General features: G+C 39.1%; 2 protein-coding genes across 2 annotated transcripts; both read right to left on the bottom strand.

The window, feature by feature from the left end:
* Positions 1–2404: 2404 nt before the first annotated feature.
* Positions 2405–12448, bottom strand: LOC119475639 (phosphatidylinositol 5-phosphate 4-kinase type-2 gamma-like). Its single transcript, XM_037748561.1, has 10 exons — positions 11687–12448; positions 11493–11590; positions 9488–9584; positions 8805–8954; positions 6564–6710; positions 6264–6302; positions 3338–3451; positions 3011–3260; positions 2761–2864; positions 2405–2623 (listed from the first exon to the last, which is right to left on the bottom strand). The coding sequence occupies exons 1-10, from the start codon at positions 11834–11836 to the stop codon at positions 2543–2545; spliced, it is 1230 nt and encodes a 409-aa protein (XP_037604489.1). The 5' UTR covers positions 11837–12448; the 3' UTR covers positions 2405–2542.
* Positions 12449–14110: 1662 nt separating this feature from the next.
* LOC119504230 (insulin-like growth factor-binding protein 3) lies at positions 14111–17047 on the bottom strand. Its single transcript, XM_037796293.1, has 4 exons — positions 16449–17047; positions 15416–15444; positions 15198–15317; positions 14111–15105 (listed from the first exon to the last, which is right to left on the bottom strand). Exons 1-4 carry the CDS (start codon positions 16747–16749, stop codon positions 15001–15003), a joined length of 555 nt encoding a protein of 184 aa, XP_037652221.1. The 5' UTR covers positions 16750–17047; the 3' UTR covers positions 14111–15000.
* Between the last annotated feature and the right edge of the window lie 1397 nt (positions 17048–18444).

Genomic DNA, 18444 nt, shown 5'->3' with positions numbered 1-18444 from the left:
GACACTTAGAGTCTGGGCTGGGATTACCAGCGGCTCTGACCTCTGGCGCTGCAAGCAAACATGGAGGTGCCTGAGCCAAAATGGTGGCTAGTGGTGATAGACGTGCTAACGGTGCTAACAGTACGCTATCAGCAGTGAGCACAGTGCAGAGTGGCAAACCAGTGGGACATGGGAGGGACTCGCATGCGTGGCCGACCCGGCTACCAAAACAAAGAATAGAGAAACTCGGACAACACACAGATGGACAGTGACTTCATTCTCTGCTCAGGGTGCCATTACTCCACTTTATTACACGGCTTTGTTGAATACTCGATTCTGATTGGTCAATCAAAAGTTATTTCTTTATAGCAGACCGTTGCTATGTATGACAGTTGTTGCTATGGGCGCAGTTCTGATGTCGGACTCTGGCGGACCGCTTTTGTGTCAAATTATTGATTTCTTTAGTAAGTAGCCGTGTAATAAGCGGGATAATGTACAGCTAGCGGGTCATTATTGTAAAATAAACCCCTTCAGGCTGATGCAAGACACCTCCACTGATCAAATAGTTATTTGCTGCTGCTATTAATCCAGAAGACTACAAAGAGTTGTGTTGAAGCCACTGGTACACATCTTGACAGGTCCTGTTGCTGCAGTAAAAGGAACTACAGTAAAGTTAGAGTTGACAGACCAATGAGTGGTAAATACATCAGCGCCAACATTACAAGGATCTGTTCCATACAATATAAACTAATAAAAGGAACTTATTTTAGAGTTACTCTCACAAGCTTGTCCCTCGTCTGACTCAGCTATTAAAAGTGAAAATCTCCAGATAATCTCAGAAGGAGATTCAGGAATGTGTGCCAGGAGGACTGGGACAGGGGACAGGGACTAAATAAGGACAAAAATGAATGCTTTACCACTGAGAATACATTTCAGAGGAACACATGCACTGCCACGAATCACAATTTGCTTTAACTCGCATTCACTTGTTAGAGTTACACCGATCTGAACTACCGTTGATACACAGGTGGGCACATTATTGTTAAATTGTTAATATCATTCAAAGGTAAAATAAGGGATACAACATGAGGCTGGATCCAAGCTACACCATTTGACATAAAAACTCTTTGATGAATTTACACTTTAATAATTTGTGTGCTATGGTGCCTTTCAGATGATGCAAGCGTGATGCATGCTTCCTGAAGCATTGTATTGCCGTAGCACTATAAATACCGAACACTGAGCTGAGATGTGTGCTGCTCATCAGCACGACTGGAGACGTGAATGTAAATCTTTTCAGTTTCAGGCTTTCAAAACACAAACATATTATTTCTACTTAATTAATTTTGAATTTAATTAAATTTAAACCAATTTATCTACAGATAATGGCAAATGTGCATCTCTTACTGGTAAGGAAAACAAAGTGGTGAAACTGTTATGAAATTGCCCGCCTGGCGTGTTTGTTTACTCTTTGTGAAAATAGGATTTAATAGCACATAATCATATCATAATTCATAATACATTCAATGATAAACAACATTGCCAATGGATTTACATATCATTCAATTTTCATTCTAAAATATGTCCCCATTATTGGAAGCTGCAGTATTTAACAGCTGGTACTCATTCACATTGTTATGTTGGTGCCATTTATTTAAAATCTGCATTTGGCAACATTTCGTATAAGATGACATCAGTCTTTCTTAACAGCTTGAATCACACATTGCTGCTGACAAGGAGATGAACACTGTATTGTTCCTAATCGAGACCCTGCTGTAGAGTTGCCCACATTATTCTTGTGCTGTCAAGTGTTGTCACTGGTGGGAAAAGAGGGAGTCATAAATTAATATTCAAGAGCCAAACATGCATATTTCTCCCGAGCAGCAGCAAGAGAGACTCGCAACAAACTGAATGTGCTGAGAAAATGTGTTTTCCTCATCATCTCCACCTCCCACTGTGTTCGGGGGTGGAGTATTGCCAAACGTGAAAACAAAAGAAAACCCATTAACAACAAGGAGTTGCCAAGAAGACTTTTCCTACTGTCTGCAAATTCCAATTCTTCATTCAAAATAAATGCAAAGTCCATCTTGCAGTACAGAATGATCAATTCTGGGGTAAATGCTCAAAAACATATCATTTGGAAATTAACAGCACATTTTGATGTTGATTTAAGATTACATAATCATTGCATAGTGAGACTCCTCTCCTCTCATATCGGCTCACTCTGTTGTGATTGGTCAACCAAACCAACCTCTTCGGACTCCGCTCCAGCTCCGCTCTAACTAGCTTTGTTTGAGGGCGTGCCAAACTAGCCGCTTGGCAAAATGTGTTACTTGGTGACATCGCCATGTTACAGAAGAAAAGGCGAGACTTCAAGCAAGGCGTTTCAGGTAGTTCAGTGTGTCTGTGGGGGAGAGTAACTCCCTTTGACGTGGACTTTGGGCTTTGTAACTTTGCAGACTTTTTACATGCACAAAAAACTATTTAACACACTAAAGGAAAGGGAAAAAAGCACAAAAGCATTATAGGTCCTCTTTAAATGATGATGGTAGCCTGGATTGAACTACGCAAAGATCTTAGTGATGAACTCCCGGAAACGTTTAGCGTACTGCTCTGGATGAACTGTTGAGTTTTCTGCTCCTGCCTGCAAAAACACACACAGACACAGTTGATTTAAAGATTACTGAATGGGAAATGAAAGCAACACTTTACACTTTATAGGATAGAGATATAAAGACCACATATGCCAACCAGTCACTTTAAAGGACGCAGGTGTCTCACCCCGTGTTTGACAGCCTTGGCAGCGTGAGCAGCTTTCTTCTTGGCGTCGTACTGCGTCAGCACGTCAATCAGGCCCATAAAATACACCTCCCTCTGCGATGCACCTACATGGGAGTGATTCACAGCATTTGGTGAGCGATGTGCACGTATGATCTTACCTGCTGCATCCCAGCATGAGATGTATTACAGCACAGGGATCCTATAACCTACTTTAATTTACCAGCGATGTCTCAGCTGTCACTTTACTCACCTACAGCGCTCTGAATAGCGTACACGTCCACGTAAGGGTCAAACTCGCCAGGACCCATGGGTTTGAAGGAGTTCATGTAGCCACCGATACCCTCAGGTGATGTGGAGACTGGAGCGGGAGCCATGCTGTTTTCATCCTCCTCTTCCTCTTCAGAAGACATCACCTCCTCCTCCTCCTCCCTCTCGGCCCGCTCGACATCATGGATGCCCAGCAGCAGGCTGTAGTCCATGATCCTCATACGCACCAGAAACTGCAGTAAGACGACAATGCACACATGATGTCAGAGAAAACAAACGGCAGCATGCTTCTTCAACGCTGTTTTCTTACCTCAAGATCTCTGTTCAGCTTGTCCATGATCTTCTCCTTCTCCTCGTCGCTCACATGAACTTTCTGCATGCTTTTCCTGAAGTCTACATCTTTATATGTGGGCAGCTCCTTCACCTGGAAGTAGAGAATGAAAATCATCAACTGTAAATGTACCTTCAGCCTTTTCCACTCCACCCCTACAGGAGGTCTTTAGGGGGAGATAGCAGGTCAACAGTATATGTCACATAGAAGTGGTGTACATCATCGGAAAGCTGGGAACCTGAAGATTAATTATGATTAATTAATGAGATACGGATCAGCACTGTGTGTCAAGATGTTCTTATCATATATCAGAAATAAACATGAATAAATTGATTAATTAAAATGAATTGCGAAAGTGTATAAGGGTTTAGAACATTATAATGGAAGTATATTCATATGCTCACTTATGTCCCATAAGTTGTTGCAGCAATTTTTGGGTTGATACCATTTGTTACACAGATTTGGTGCTAAATTTAATTTTTTTTACCACTTGAGCATTGATAAAAATGATCAATAATCCTTCCGAAATACCACATTAAGACACCAAGCCCTTGAGAAACACCATAGAAAAAGCCATGCTGTGATTTGGTATCAAAAAGATTTCTGCAAGAATTGCATTTTAGGGCGATTAGATGACGAGCCCTTCAGTTCTGGAAACTGCTCAGAAACCCCTTATTGTTTATCTATCTAGGAAAGCCATCCATCCTCTGAATGCTCTAGGTCTGCAGTTGGTGGCTGTTAAGTTTCACGAGGCTGTGATTATCCTAGAGGTCATCACAGGTCATTTTATACAGTGAGGTCAAGTTTAAAAAAATGATCTGACATTTTGAATGGCTACTATGGGAACTAACATCATCACACGTGAATACAATTGGCCTCATTGGATCCATAAGAGTCTCAGCTTTACAGTGATACCCAATTTATGTAATTCCAAGACGGTTTAGGGACCCCAGTTTTCAGAAATGTTCAAACACACCATTTTAGATTACGTGAAAATAACACACACAAAGTGGACATGTCTGTAAAGGGGAGACTCGTGGGTACCCATAGAACCCATTTTAATTCACATATCTTGAGGTCAGAGGTCAAAAAAGCACTTTGAAAAGTCTTTGAAAAGCACCATGCCAGTTTTTTCCTCGCCAAAATTTTGTGTGTTACAGCTTCTGAAAAAAGGAAAGTCGGCCGAAGGTGCCGGCGCCCTCAAGGAGTGGAAGAGGTTAGCCTAGTGATCACAATATTCATTAGCGTTTTTCTCATAAAAACACAATCAGCTATTTCCAGAGACATAAAAGTAAAATAATATTACCCAAAATATTGTTTTCAGGATCAACACAGTTGGAAAGATCAAAGTTTTCCACCGCACTGCAGTTAGTTAAACTCCATCCACTCAATCAGCTCTTTTTCTGTGTTTTGTTATCGAGGTCAGGCCAAACAGAGGGCTTCTGGCTTTATCTAAAGTCTATTTCTCAGTGATTTTTCTGTGAAAACATTTCTAAAAATCTAATCATATTAGACTATAATTAGATACAATATAGGAAATGTGATTTCACGCTCTGCCCTCCGTCACATTTCAAACAGTAAATGTGTCTGGGTTGTTGTTGGAGATACAGCATGTGAAACTGGGGAAAACAGCATGAATATAATATAATATATTATATATAGTATACGCCCACACCTGCAGACAGGCTGGTGGCACAGCTGCAGCAATTCAAGCGTGTTAAGTTGTCCTCGTTAAGCATGCAACAAAAGAGTTAAAGATTTAATTACATTTTTTCTCAATTCAATTCTTTCACTTCCCAAGGTCTTAACAATACAAATTTTTGTTAGAAAATTGGGGTTGCTAAAGGGGCATTCCACCAATTTTACAAGAGAACGTCAGTTTACTCTTCAGGAGAAATACCTGGGAATACAGTTGACAATGTCTGAGGAGGAGCTACATTATGGGAAATGTAGGATTCAGCATTTTTATGGGAGTGCAGTACTACATCCCTGGAGAACCCCTTTAAACATTTTAAACCAGAAAATCATTTTAGTGGTGTAAGAAAAACTGAATATTTTAGTTTTTTTCCCTTTAACAAGTCAAGCCATATACAGCGGCTCTGTCAAACTTGTGTCTTTTACATTCTTTCCCATTGTTTTATGCAGTGGTGGACTTTAACTAAGTATAAGTACTCAAGTACTGTACTTAAGTACAAATTTGAGATGCTTGCACTTTACTTTGGTGTTCCCATTTTTGGCTATTTTATACTTCTACTCCACTACATCTCAGAGGTCAATATTGTACTTTTTATTCCACTACATTTATTTGACAAATATAGTTACTAGTTACTTTTTGCTTATATGATATGATACAGTACTATACTAGGCTATTATTCTACCTCTTAATATCCAAAGCATCTAGAATTGGCTCCACATTGACAAAATACAACATTAAAATACTCTTACATGTATTTGTTAGTGATAAAAACAGAATAATATTCTATAATAATAAAACCTTGTGAAAGGAGCCGTTCTGCATAATGAGTACTTTTAATGCTTTAAGTATGTTTTGCTGATAATAGTACTTTTACTCAAGTAACATTTTGAATTTAGGACTTTTTATATGAGTATTTGTAGACTATTGTATTTCTACTTTTACTTTGGTAAAGTATCTGAATACTTCTTCCACCACTGGTTTAATAAAATATCTGACCTGTTGATGAGTGAGTAGTAAATTACTTTTTTCCTCTTTGCAGCAGACTGTCTCTTAAACCCTAGAAGACAACACTCATGCTTGCTTGTTAGTGAAGACAAATCTGACTGCATCCCTTCAGTAAATTGCCAATAATCCACACAGTTGTAGGACAGCAGAAAGTACAGTTTAACTGGAGCTTGTCATACAACCTTTACCTTCATCTGATCTCACCTTCTCTTTAAAACTTGCTACACGAGACACCCGAGACCCCTGAGGAAAGAAAAGAGCCCACACAGTCACTAATAGGTAGAAACCATATTCACACATTTACTTTACAAAGCAACTGCTACAATCACAAGCCCCTGAGAGTCAATGTCTTCATACATGAGACATGAATGGCCATGAATTCATTAGCCTGAAACACTACAGATACTTGGACACCAGACTACCGGTGTCCCATCAACAACAAGTTGTCCGTACTGATTCAGTCTCTGGATCCTCATCTATCTACACGCCTCCTGCAGGACTTACCTTGAGGTCATACTTCCTGTGTACGTGCAGTCTGTGGCTGAACATGTTCCTCATAACTAACAGGTAGGTGTCCTCGCTCTCTACGGTGACCCTGTACATGGCCAGGAACTGAGGGAGCAGCGTGCTGCCGTGGCAGGTGACGATATGCTAGAAGGGAACAGCAGAGAATAGACAATGAATGATGGGAAAATAACGGACACATCAACCCCAGTGGTATGACGCAGTGCATGAATGAAAATGTAGCACAATGGAGGAATGTTTGGAGGAAGTGTACGCACGTTTTGTTGAGTTCTTGTGCAAGCATGCGAGTGATTTCACACCATCTACAGGTGGCAGTAACGCACCAAGAAACGCAACAATGCACCAGAATCGTCAGAGAAGAAGAAGGCTGTGAGCAATTTAACACGGATGTAAGTAATGCTGGATTTAATCTGCTTTTCAAGGGTTTTATGTGGATAAAAACGCATTAAACCCATTGGTAATGCTCTGTTCACACTACAAGTGACAAAAGTAACAAAACAGCCAAGTGTGGCCAGCTACACTGTTGGAAAGTTGCCGTTGAAGTGTTGCTCAAGCACTTGTTGACAAAGTGATGGTATGAAATAACACTGGGATCTGGCTAACTGCGTTTCTTTTTTTTTAGATGGAACGGAACAGGGCGAAACAATTGCTTTGTAGAGCATCACGGCCGTTATGATGCGACAAGTGTTATGAAGGCTTCACTTATAGCTTCATGCCACCGGCTTTCATTTAAAATGACTTGTAGCCTGCTGTGTTGCTCAGACCACAATGATAAACAATGTGTTTTGGTGAGTAACACCAAACTTTTACAAGTTTTGTTTACAAGAAAACTATATTTTTCTGGAGCTTTCGACCACATGTCACGGCCTTCATCAGGGATTTGCTTACTCTGAGCAAATTTCATGATGAAGATCATGGGATGCAGTTCAAGGCTCTGGAAAAAGTTAATTAGCAGACCTTAGATTATGTAGGGCTGTCCTGAATACTATTTTTTGGGGCTTCGGAGCTTTGGTGAGAAATATTCGAAGGTATTCGAAGCTTTGCTTCGCGGCGCAGCGCGGCAGGCTGACATGTTCCTCTGTCTGTCTGTCTCCATCTCCACCGTTTCAGTGCCGCTGCCGCACTACTGTACACACACGCACCTCTACACACAACAAACAGCGATATCCGTCTGAGCATAACTAATGTTAATTAATGTTGCATATGAATAATGAATAATGTTGTGGGATTATTCCTTATTTCATGAGCTATTTTGAGATTTATACATTATTTTGCGGTTGAATACCATGGCAACAGTCGAAGCTTTGAAGCATCCAGGTCAGCCCTAAAATGATGATCCTTTTTTTGTCAAATAAAGGTTCTTATGGGATAGGGTTTGTCTTCAAACAGTTTTACTTGTCCACAGGCCTTTTTCACTGAAGACATTTCAACATGTCACAGTAGGAAAAGCACAGTAAATAATTAAATGAACGATAGCTTAATTCTATTTAGCTTCCTCTGTTTGAGGATCCTGGTATTGTTCATGCTGGCTCACTGACACACTGTCATGGCCACCCACTGGGACTCTTGAATAGATCATCTGAGCCATTATTAATTTTAGTAGTAATATGTGTGTTTCTAATATGACAAGTCAAAATGTGTGCTGTGAAAAAAAGGTCTGTTTGAACAAACACAAATGCAAATATACTTCACTACACCCCAGTAGGCTACAAAAACAAACTCCAATATTGTGTTTATTCTGCCAACATGTAAAGTCATATATTATTATCTGTTTAGTTAAATGTCTTTAGAGAGTGCATCAGGCTGCTCTTTATAAATGTCAACAGAAACAGTCATGACAGTGTCTTTGCTTTATATTCAATATCTTTATAAAGTCAAACTGAGATGTGAAAACAAGAGCTCTGGTCGTGCATCATTACGTGTGGAAGAAAAACTGTCTGTTTGAAATTCAAACATTCGTGCTTTAGCTTTGATGTTGTAAAGCCTTTGCCATGGCAACCAGGGTTATCACAGAAAGAGCACATTTTCTCCTGGTATACAAAAGACACAGGACAAAACGAGTGGAAAATATGTGATTAATGAAATGTATCCTCAGATTTTTACTAACTGGAGTTAATCACAAACAAGAAAACAGATTATTTAAGATGATGTTTTGCTCACTGTGAAAGGACATTTAAACCTGCTACCACAAATGAGTTTCCCACCCTGTGTTAGTCATACCTGGTGATACTCAGAGAGGATGTTGTGCATTTCCTCCACCTCCTCACTGGAGATTTCTTTTACTATCAAAGTGCGGTCGTATGATGTCAGCAGCAGCTCCACAAGCTGCCCCTCCTCGTCTTTTACTGGAGGACTGCGGGCCAGAGACACCTGTTGGTGAGAGAAAGGACGACATCAGTGAGCAGTGGACACATGTGACATCAGCTGTGCAACACATCTGAACCTTTCACATCCATCACACTGGTGTCCTGTTTTTAAAGCTGTTTTCACTGAAACACATTAATGCAAACAGACGGGACATTTTGAAATATAAGGCATAGTTGTGTTAGTCTTGTCACGCTAGAACATAAAAAGCATTTTGCACTGACATTTGCTGCATCACTCTTGTAGATGTGCAGAAATAAAACTTCATACAGTATTCCTCACACAGTAATTGTGTGCTAAGCAAATGTGTGCTGAGCAGAGCAGATGATGACTCTGCCTGCCACCTGGCACATGCAAATATCACACAAAGAAATGCAAATTTAGAAGGGAGCGCCTCAATACATGCAGAAAAATGTCTGGTTTTTATGAAAAGAAAGAGAAAAAAAACACTGAAAAACATTGGACGCTCTGTGTTTGTTAAAGTCTGTTTCTCTGTTTTTCAGCTCGTTACAGGAGGACAATCAAATGTTGATTTCTACCTGGTAATCTTGGTCCTCGATTCCGAAACGCTCTCGTAGGTTTCTGAACACCTGCGGACAGTAGTCTTTGAATTTGAACTGTCCTGGAAGATTCTCTCTGAGGAACAAACACATAAAATAAGAACAATATACCTTGACATACTGTGCTGCAACTTCCCTCACACATCTAATCAGCAACTGGAGTTGAGCTACACAGGAGCTACCAATGCTTCATTAAATTAATATTTAAAAAATGCTTATCTTTTTCTTACAGCACAAATGTATTATTTCAGTGCACAAAAGTAACATGTTCAAATCATGTGATCGAAAGGATAACATGGCTAAATGGCTGCTGTTTTAGGGAGCTGTTTGCAGCACAGTTAGTAACCAATTACAAATTGTGTTTATTAAATGTAATGTTTTGGGCATCATTGGGCAAAAATCCCATAATAACCTTTCAGCATATTGTAATTCAAGTGTCCTGAGAGAAAACTAGACTGCTGCACCTCCTCATAGCTCTGTTTTCATGCTTTAAAAAATCTAGCCCGTGACGGGAGACTTTGACCAATCACAGGTCATTTCAGAGAGAGAGAGCGTTCCTATTGGCTGTTCATTCAACGGAGGCAGCTGTCAATCACTCGCGAACTCCGATCAAACGGTCAAACTAGGCAGCGCTGATCAAATATGAATCAATATTCTGTTACTGTAATGACTATTTCTCACCTCAAATGTTTACAGAACCATCTTGTAGTGTACTGTTTAGCTGTGAAATGAGAAAGTGTGCTCCGGCTGGTGGGCGGTGCTTGATATTTCCTGAACTGATCTCAACATGGCTGCCGGGTCACAAACTTTCTCATTTTACAGCTAAACAGTACACTACAAGATGTTTCTGAAAACATTTGAGATGAGAAATAGACATCACAGTAACAGAATATTGATTCATATTTGATCAGCGCTGCCTAGTTTGACCGTTTGATCAGAGTTAGTGAGTGATTGACAGCTGCTCAGAGACGGCAAGGCTCCATCTCGGCTCTGACTGGTTGTTTTCATCCAGTCTGTGAAATCTTGCAGATACCGTTAGGAGCAACGGAGGACACAGAGGCACCTGATTGTTTTGAGATTATCTGTCTCATGCACTACTGTCAGTATATAGTCACCATTTTATAAAAATAACTTTTTGTAATCATATTTGCTCTTTTTTTCTACACACTGCTGCTTTAATTTAACACCATATATATATGTTTATTCTATAATGCCACTATAACGTGAATTCCATGTGTGTATAATGACATGGTTGGTGTCAAATCTGCTGTTTTTTTTGATAATTGTGCAAATTGAAAATTATTGTATATGTTTTAACTATTTAATTCTCGTTTGTGTCCTGCTGTTTCAGGTCAGTATTTTCCACATCAAGCAACATGAAAAGGTATAAGAGCACTTTTTAAATTGAGAAAACATACTTTATTGTTCTTCCACCTCTGTTTATAAGTCTTTACACAACCTGGATTCCTGGCTGGATTAAAGGATTATTGAAAGCCACTCAAGTTTTTTAGACTCCACGCGTATAGAGACTGAACCTCGAGGCAGACAGAGTGCCGAGCTCTCAAAAATAGTTGTTATTTTAAAAGTAATACTTATGTGACACTTTCTGATGAATTCATCAATTTAGCTATATTTTCTGTCTTGTTTATATGAAACTTATGAATGCTCTGGTGTTACACAACCTCTAAACGCAAATGTATTTCCAACCCCGGTGAACAGTTTCATTCTTTTACATCACCTTTAACAATAATGCACACACCATGTGTCCAGACAAGCAAAATTATTATTTCTTTCATCTTTTTGGCTAGTTAAAGTTATTGTTAGTGTAAAAAAAAAAGCATTGTTGTTCTCTATAGAGGGGGGGGCTGCCATTTCTGATAAGCAAAACAGGCAAATAAATCACATTGAGCCACAATAATGTGTGCAAATCAGAGAGAGGGAGAGCAGGATGCAGGCTGCTATTGAGAGAGGAGCAACACAGTACTTGTTGAAGAGGTGGTTGCACACTTTGATCTTGGTGGAGGCTTTGAAGTCGTCTGGAAGCAGCATGACAGGTACAGGCACCTGGCTCATGTCATTAATCTGCGCATGATCACATCAGTGGATGGATGAGCAGTTATTCACACACACAGATGTACAGATGTATATAAACTCATATGAATGATGTCAGTAACCTACCGAGTGATTGACTCCCCACATCAGCACGCTCAACACAGGGTCACTGGCTCTGAAGACCTCCACCTTCTGCTGCACAAAGTGCTTCTTCTTGCTTTTCCTTTGGGGTGCCAGAGAGCTCAGAGGGTTGGAGGAGGCTCCGGGAGAAGACATCGCACTTTTTCAAACGTATTTCTCAGTGTGTGAGCCGGGTTTCACTTGTCATCTGTAGGTTAGCCTGTCTGCTGTGTGTATGTAAAGTAGGCTGAAGTCAGTCCGCCTTGTAGGAGTCTCTGCAGCAGCAGCAGCAGCAGCCTGCTGGTCCAGAGGCAGTGTGCAACAACAATGAAATCAAACACAACCTCGGGATTAAATCAGCATTATACAGTCAGTATTTTTTTATTTTTATTATTATTTTTTTTTTTTATTTAACCTTTATTTAACCCTCCTATTGTCTTCCCGTCGACCGTGCAACTTTTGGTCTGGTTTGACGACTTCTAGAGCATAAACTATAAATTACAACCTAATTCTGTGTTACACCTTTTTAGCCAACCTCGTTCAAACACATTACCACATGTTTTACACTTTTTTGGGGGGAATTTATGGTTAATAAACATTATTTCCATGAAATTACACCTAATTTTTTAGTTAAAAAAAAGCAGAAATCTTTAATTATTTTGACTATCAGTGGAACATAATATTGTTGGATTATCACAGTTGGATTTATGTCAAAGTTTAGTCAGAATATTATAAATATCATAATAGAAAACATTTTCAATGGCAGCACATAATGACACCTTCCAACTCATTACCACACGTTTTACACTTTTTTTCTGTAATTTATGGTCAATAAACTTCATTTACATGAAATTATACCTCCTTTTTGATCATAGAAAACCCCCCAGAAATGTTATTTTGGGGCAATCAGATGAAAGAAACCCATATTTGTGATATGATGAAGTTGATGTAAACGGGTCAAATTTGACCCAAGGACAACAAGAAGGTTAACCAGGTTAGTCCCATTGAGATTAAGAACCTCTTTTCCAAGGGAGACCTGATGGCCAAGATGGTCAGCAGCAACAACGCAAAGTTGCAGACACAAATAGAGATAAAATACAATTCACAAACACTAAAAGCACTAAAACGTGCATTAAAAGAGAACTATCTAAAGACAAATGGGGGGACAAAAAGGAACTTTTCTGGGAGTCAGCTGTACAACAAGGTGGCTAAAAACATTGGCATGCCATAGAGTCTGCTTCTAAAGCCTTCATTTTAGATTTAAAAATGTTTAATGATGAAACAGTGTGCACTACATACTCTGGAAAGTAGCCTACTACATAGGCCTACTTCTCTCAAGTTCTCTACTTAAGTACACTTTTGATGTACTTGTACTTTACTTGAGTATTATTCCATTATTCTGAAATGGGATGTTCTGCAAAATTACATGTACTTTAACATCAGTAATTGTTTTAATCTAACAGAGTACAGGCTATTTCTGGGCTGTTATATTTCTACTTTTAGGCTACTTAAAGCAGCAATGGGTAGAACTGGAGTAAATATGAGAAACATCTTGTAGTGTATGAGAAAGTTTGTGACCCAGCAGCCATGTTGAGATCAGTTGAGGAAATACCAAGCGTCGCCCACCGGTGAGTGATTGACAGCTGCCTCCCGTTGAATGATGAACAGCCAATAGGAACGCTCTCTCTCTGAAATGACCTGTGATTGGCCAAAGTCTCCCGTCACGAGCTAGATTTTCTAAAGCTTGAAAACAGAGCCATGAGGAGGTGCAGAAGTCTAGTTTTCTCTCAGAACACTTGAATTACAATATACTTAAAGGTTATTATGGAATTTTTGCCCAATGATGCCAAAAATATTCTGCCTACTGCAGGTTTAAGAGGTAAAGGTATCCAGCATTTCACTAGAAAAAAGCCAATCGGCCGACCGTCATCTAAATCACCCCTCAGATTCATCTTTGGGTCGTGTGAGAGTCCCGACAACCATGTGGTTTGGAACTACTGTTATAAGGTGTAAATATTATCTTCATATATCTAAATTCAGTGGACAAAATATTACAAACACCCCTAAGTATAATAACGTTCAATAGCCTACAACTATGGTTTCAACAAAAACTAAATATTATAAATAAGGCAATATTTATTACTAGACTTTAATGGACTGTTGCAAAATGCAGTGTCACTCAGTGTAATCACTGTCTAAATGTTGCATAAATTATTACAAACATCTTGGTGCTTTCTGCAACTATAAGTAAGCAGATAATAAACTGTCATAATGGTTTTATTGCAGCCAAAATGAAAGGCACAACTTTTTATCCAATAATTTATACCAATATTGATACTTGAGTTTATTGAGTTTGATCTCAAAACACCTTTAATCTCCTCTCTGTTCTTCTTCTTCTTGATGTTGGTTTTAAGGACTAGATGGATTCACTTCTTTAACAGTCATTTTTATTAGAAAAAGGTAACAAATGTTTTTTTTTTCGTTTTAATGCACAAAATACACAAAGCATCCATAAAGTCTCTTGTGTTTACAATATTGCCTGTCAGTGTCAGTTTTAACCTTTCTGAAACACGCCTCCTCTTATTGTTCAAGAGTCACGTTTTCTTCATGAATGCCACAAATAATAATAATAATAATAATAATGATAATAATAATAATAATAATAATAATAATAATAATAATAATAATAATGCCCCCATCTGATTCTGCATTAGAAGTTCAGGTTTTTAAAATAATACCTCAGGTGTCTGCTCTAATGGGCAACCACTGATAAATTATTCAAATGACGAGCAATGATAACATAAATAGAATATTCAAAGTAACATAAATAGGATTACATCTCGAGATTATGTACAGCAATTATAGTGGTTTCAAAGTAAAAAAAAAAAATACAGAAAATATACGTATAAATATGATACAATAATCCATATTGCTCCTGATCTTGGATGATGGCTTGAAATATTAGTGGAGTTAAAATGTTGAAACATGAAGATGAACTTGAATATGTGTAGCTCAAACTGTGGGTGCAGTTTCTGCAACTTATGTACAACGTGACACTTGTTACTATATATTTGATATAGTGTACATCTCATATAAGTCGATATGAAAGTCTAATCAATACAGTCCTGATATGTTCAGTAGAGGGCGCAAGGAGACAACGGTACACCTGATTGTGGGAACAGCTTTTCATTGGAGGAGAGCTGCTTGTGGCTACTGGAGAATGAAATGTGAGACTATGTTGAGCTCCTTTAGACTCTGTATTGACGTTCCTTCATCTTTAATCTCGTATGAAGCTTCAGCCTCCTCTGCTTCAGTCCATTTCAACAACTCAGGCCGCCCTTCTGCTTAGTGTTTGAGGAGACTGGCATGCCGTTCTGATCCACACACCAGCACTTGCCACGCCGCTTACCTCGAGACGACCAGCACTGCACAAAACAGAACAAACACACAGATGGTTTTTGATCACACGTCTATAGGAAAGTCATGTAGTTTTTCTATAATTCATCTTCTAACTCACCTGCTTCTTTCTGAAGAAGCCACGCTTGTCACAGTTGGGCATGTAGATATCCTGATGTGACTTAAATAAATGGGCATCAAGACCTTCGATGAGAGTAGTTAGCAGTTTACGACATGGAGCCTGCAGGAAGAGTTCAGCAGAGACATGATGTGATTGATGATTCATGGACTGTTTCTCTGAATTCTAAAGGTCATTCAATAAAGATGACTTTTATTTACCTCATCTGGATCCTCAGTAGTTGCCGGGTCTAGGATCAGACACAGACACAAACACAGTTATGGAAGAAGTACTCAGAACCTTTACTTAAGTAAAAGTAGTAATACGGCAGTGTAGAAATACTCTGTTACAAGTAAAAGTTCTGCATTCAAAATCATACTTGAGTAAAAGTACAAAAGTATTAGAATCAAAATATACTCAAAAGTAAAAGTGTCAGAATGTCAGAATACTATATATTATAAATATGGATGCATTACTGTATACATCACATTAATATTGCAGCTGCTTATGGTGTTGCACATTTTAAATACGTCAGTGCTGCAGCTTAATCTACTACAATATATCATCATTTATTAGGTGATTAGATTATTAATACAAAATATACATCTGTAAAGTAACTAAATATTTCCCTCTGAGAAGTATAAAGTAGCAGAAAATGGAAATACTCAAGTACAATTACCTCAACTTTGTACTCAAGTACAGTACTTGAGTAGATGTACTTAATTGCATTACATCACTGCAAAAACTATAGCATTCATCACTTGTTACTTTGGGAATACCGGTTTAAATCAAACATTAATTTCATTTTAATCGTGAGGACAGCTCCAATTATTCTTTTTTATGGACACCTCAAAAACTGTAATGCACTTCACTCTTAATTAGCACTAATAATACTAATAGATGTAATAAAATGTATCTTGAAGATAAAATCAGTGGTTATCCTGCTGCCACTGAGCCATAAAAACATTTTTCATGTTGCGATGTTTCACTACATTTCCTGTTTTTATGTATCAGCTTGTCCTCACTGAGCAGTGGGGCCGTGGAAAAAGAGGTGTGTTTCTCTGTTCAAGTTTCGTCTTGACTATGACAAACTCATAATCACATTATTGCAGGATTGATTGAACACTCATTTGCTGATTAAATCTGAAATGTGGGGATGTCACCTTGCCAAAAACTGATATAAATTGTGTTAATAAAAAAGTGTTAAAAAGTTCATACACAATGAACCTTACCTAAGTCTGAATTTCCTCTTACCTACAGTTTGGACGATTTCAGTCGGGCTGACGCTGGCGTTACTGCAGACCCCCCTGCCTTCAATGAGGGCCCGGAGGGGCCTCAGCTCATCCTCTGAAGGTGCACAACGTAGACCGTTGGCGCAGCTCAGAGTGTAGACCCCACATGGTTCTCCAATGCCCGGAGCGGTGGCGTTTACATCTACAGCCGGCTGGCTCTGTGTGGAATTACAGGTGGGACATCCTCTGGACGGTGTGGTCAGCGGGCTGGACAGAGCCGGCTGCAGGTGGAGCAGCACCAGGAGGGTTAAACACAGAAGCATCTCACACTGAAAGCTGTCCACTAATAAAAAAGTCCAGTCTCCTACAACGGACTTGTTGATTGAGGATTTCTGATTCCTAGTTTAGTCCCACTGACTGCAGTTTGCCTGTGTGCCAAAAGGTGGAGAGTAAATCCCTCGAGCTGAGACAAAGTGATAATGAGGCTGTCAGACACCACTGGCAGCAGCTTTTAAGGAGTTGAAACCGGTGGGGAAAGGTATGGGAGGGTACGTGATGGAGAATGTTAGTTTTCCCTCTCATTTCCACCCAGCTGAGCACACCCCGTTCCCCCTTGTCTCTGACACACGCATGCTCATACCATTTGTTGTCTGTCATCTTGCAGGATAGTAATGTGTTTCTACGGCGACATAAATCACAAGTGATTGTTGGGTGTATGCTACTCCATTGCTCTACCTTTTCCCCGACTGAGAGGGTAATTTATTTACAGAGGTGACGCTTTCATGTAACCCACCAATCACGGCTCAGCAGATGAGAAATCACTGCTTTTTATCATAAAAAGGATACATCAATTTGAATATTGTCATCTGTCTATACAGAATTTATCGCCACTAGTAGTTGTAGTTGAAAACTAATTTATATGTATATGTTATTGTATTTATTCAAGTACTATATTTACTATGATAGGGCTGTCAAAGTTAACGCGATAATAACGCAACTTGGGATTTTTAGGTTGTAGAGGGCTCAGTTTTCGAGCTAGAAACTAGAAAACCAAAGGAATCCACTGGTACCAACCATGTCATACAAGTTTGTCGTGAAGGAGGCTAAATAACGCTCCAAAGTCCAAAAACGGTAGCCATTTTCAAAGGGGTCCCTTGACCTCTGACCTCAAAATATGTGAATGAAAATGGGTTCTATGGGTACCTGCGAGTCTCCCCTTTACAGACATGCCCACTTAATGATAATCACACACAGTTTGGAGCAAGTCATAAAGTCAAGTCAGCACACTGACAGCTGTTGTTGCCTGTTGGACTTGAGTTTCAAATTAAAACATTAAGATATTATTTATACAGTAAATGGCTCAACAATCCATCGTTTTGCAACAGTTCTGTCCAATTTATGGTGATTACAATACTCTGAGCATGATTTGAAATGCACATAAATTCGGTAAAAAACTTGAACTTACTGGCCTTGTAAGATACTCCAAATAATACAAGTACTGTGAAAACTACCTTATTACAATAACAGGAGTAAAAGTATTTAGTTACTTCCACACTTTTCGTCCTTGTTTTTGACATTATTTTGACTTGAGCGTGTTTACAAAGTCTGTAACTGCAGGGGTAGAGATTCAGAGGAGATGGCCGACACTGAGAGGCTGAAGGAGTGCCACTCTAGGTTGGATGACTAAGACATTAATAGCCACGAGCAAAAAGTCCCACCCTGCAAATTCCACCGCCGTCTGTGAGTCACAAACAGATTAAATTAGAAGACACAATCTCAAAACATGTCTCCTAACTTATCTTAACGTATTAATATACCCAGCTTGTGACCACTTCATCGCAGATACAAATACAATACATATATATAAACGTATAGGCCCATAAAGAAATATAGTTACTTGACTTAAATATCACTTAAGTGGAGGTTAACAAAACATATTAACACAGTGAAACACCTGAATTATTATATTTATCCCTTAATATGTTTGGATGTATGAGGCCTCTGTGGGTGATTCTGAA

This window comes from Sebastes umbrosus, chromosome 1 (assembly GCF_015220745.1).
Source record: "Sebastes umbrosus isolate fSebUmb1 chromosome 1, fSebUmb1.pri, whole genome shotgun sequence".
NCBI lineage: Eukaryota > Metazoa > Chordata > Actinopteri > Perciformes > Sebastidae > Sebastes > Sebastes umbrosus.
This window is presented reverse-complemented; position numbering and strand designations above follow the sequence as displayed.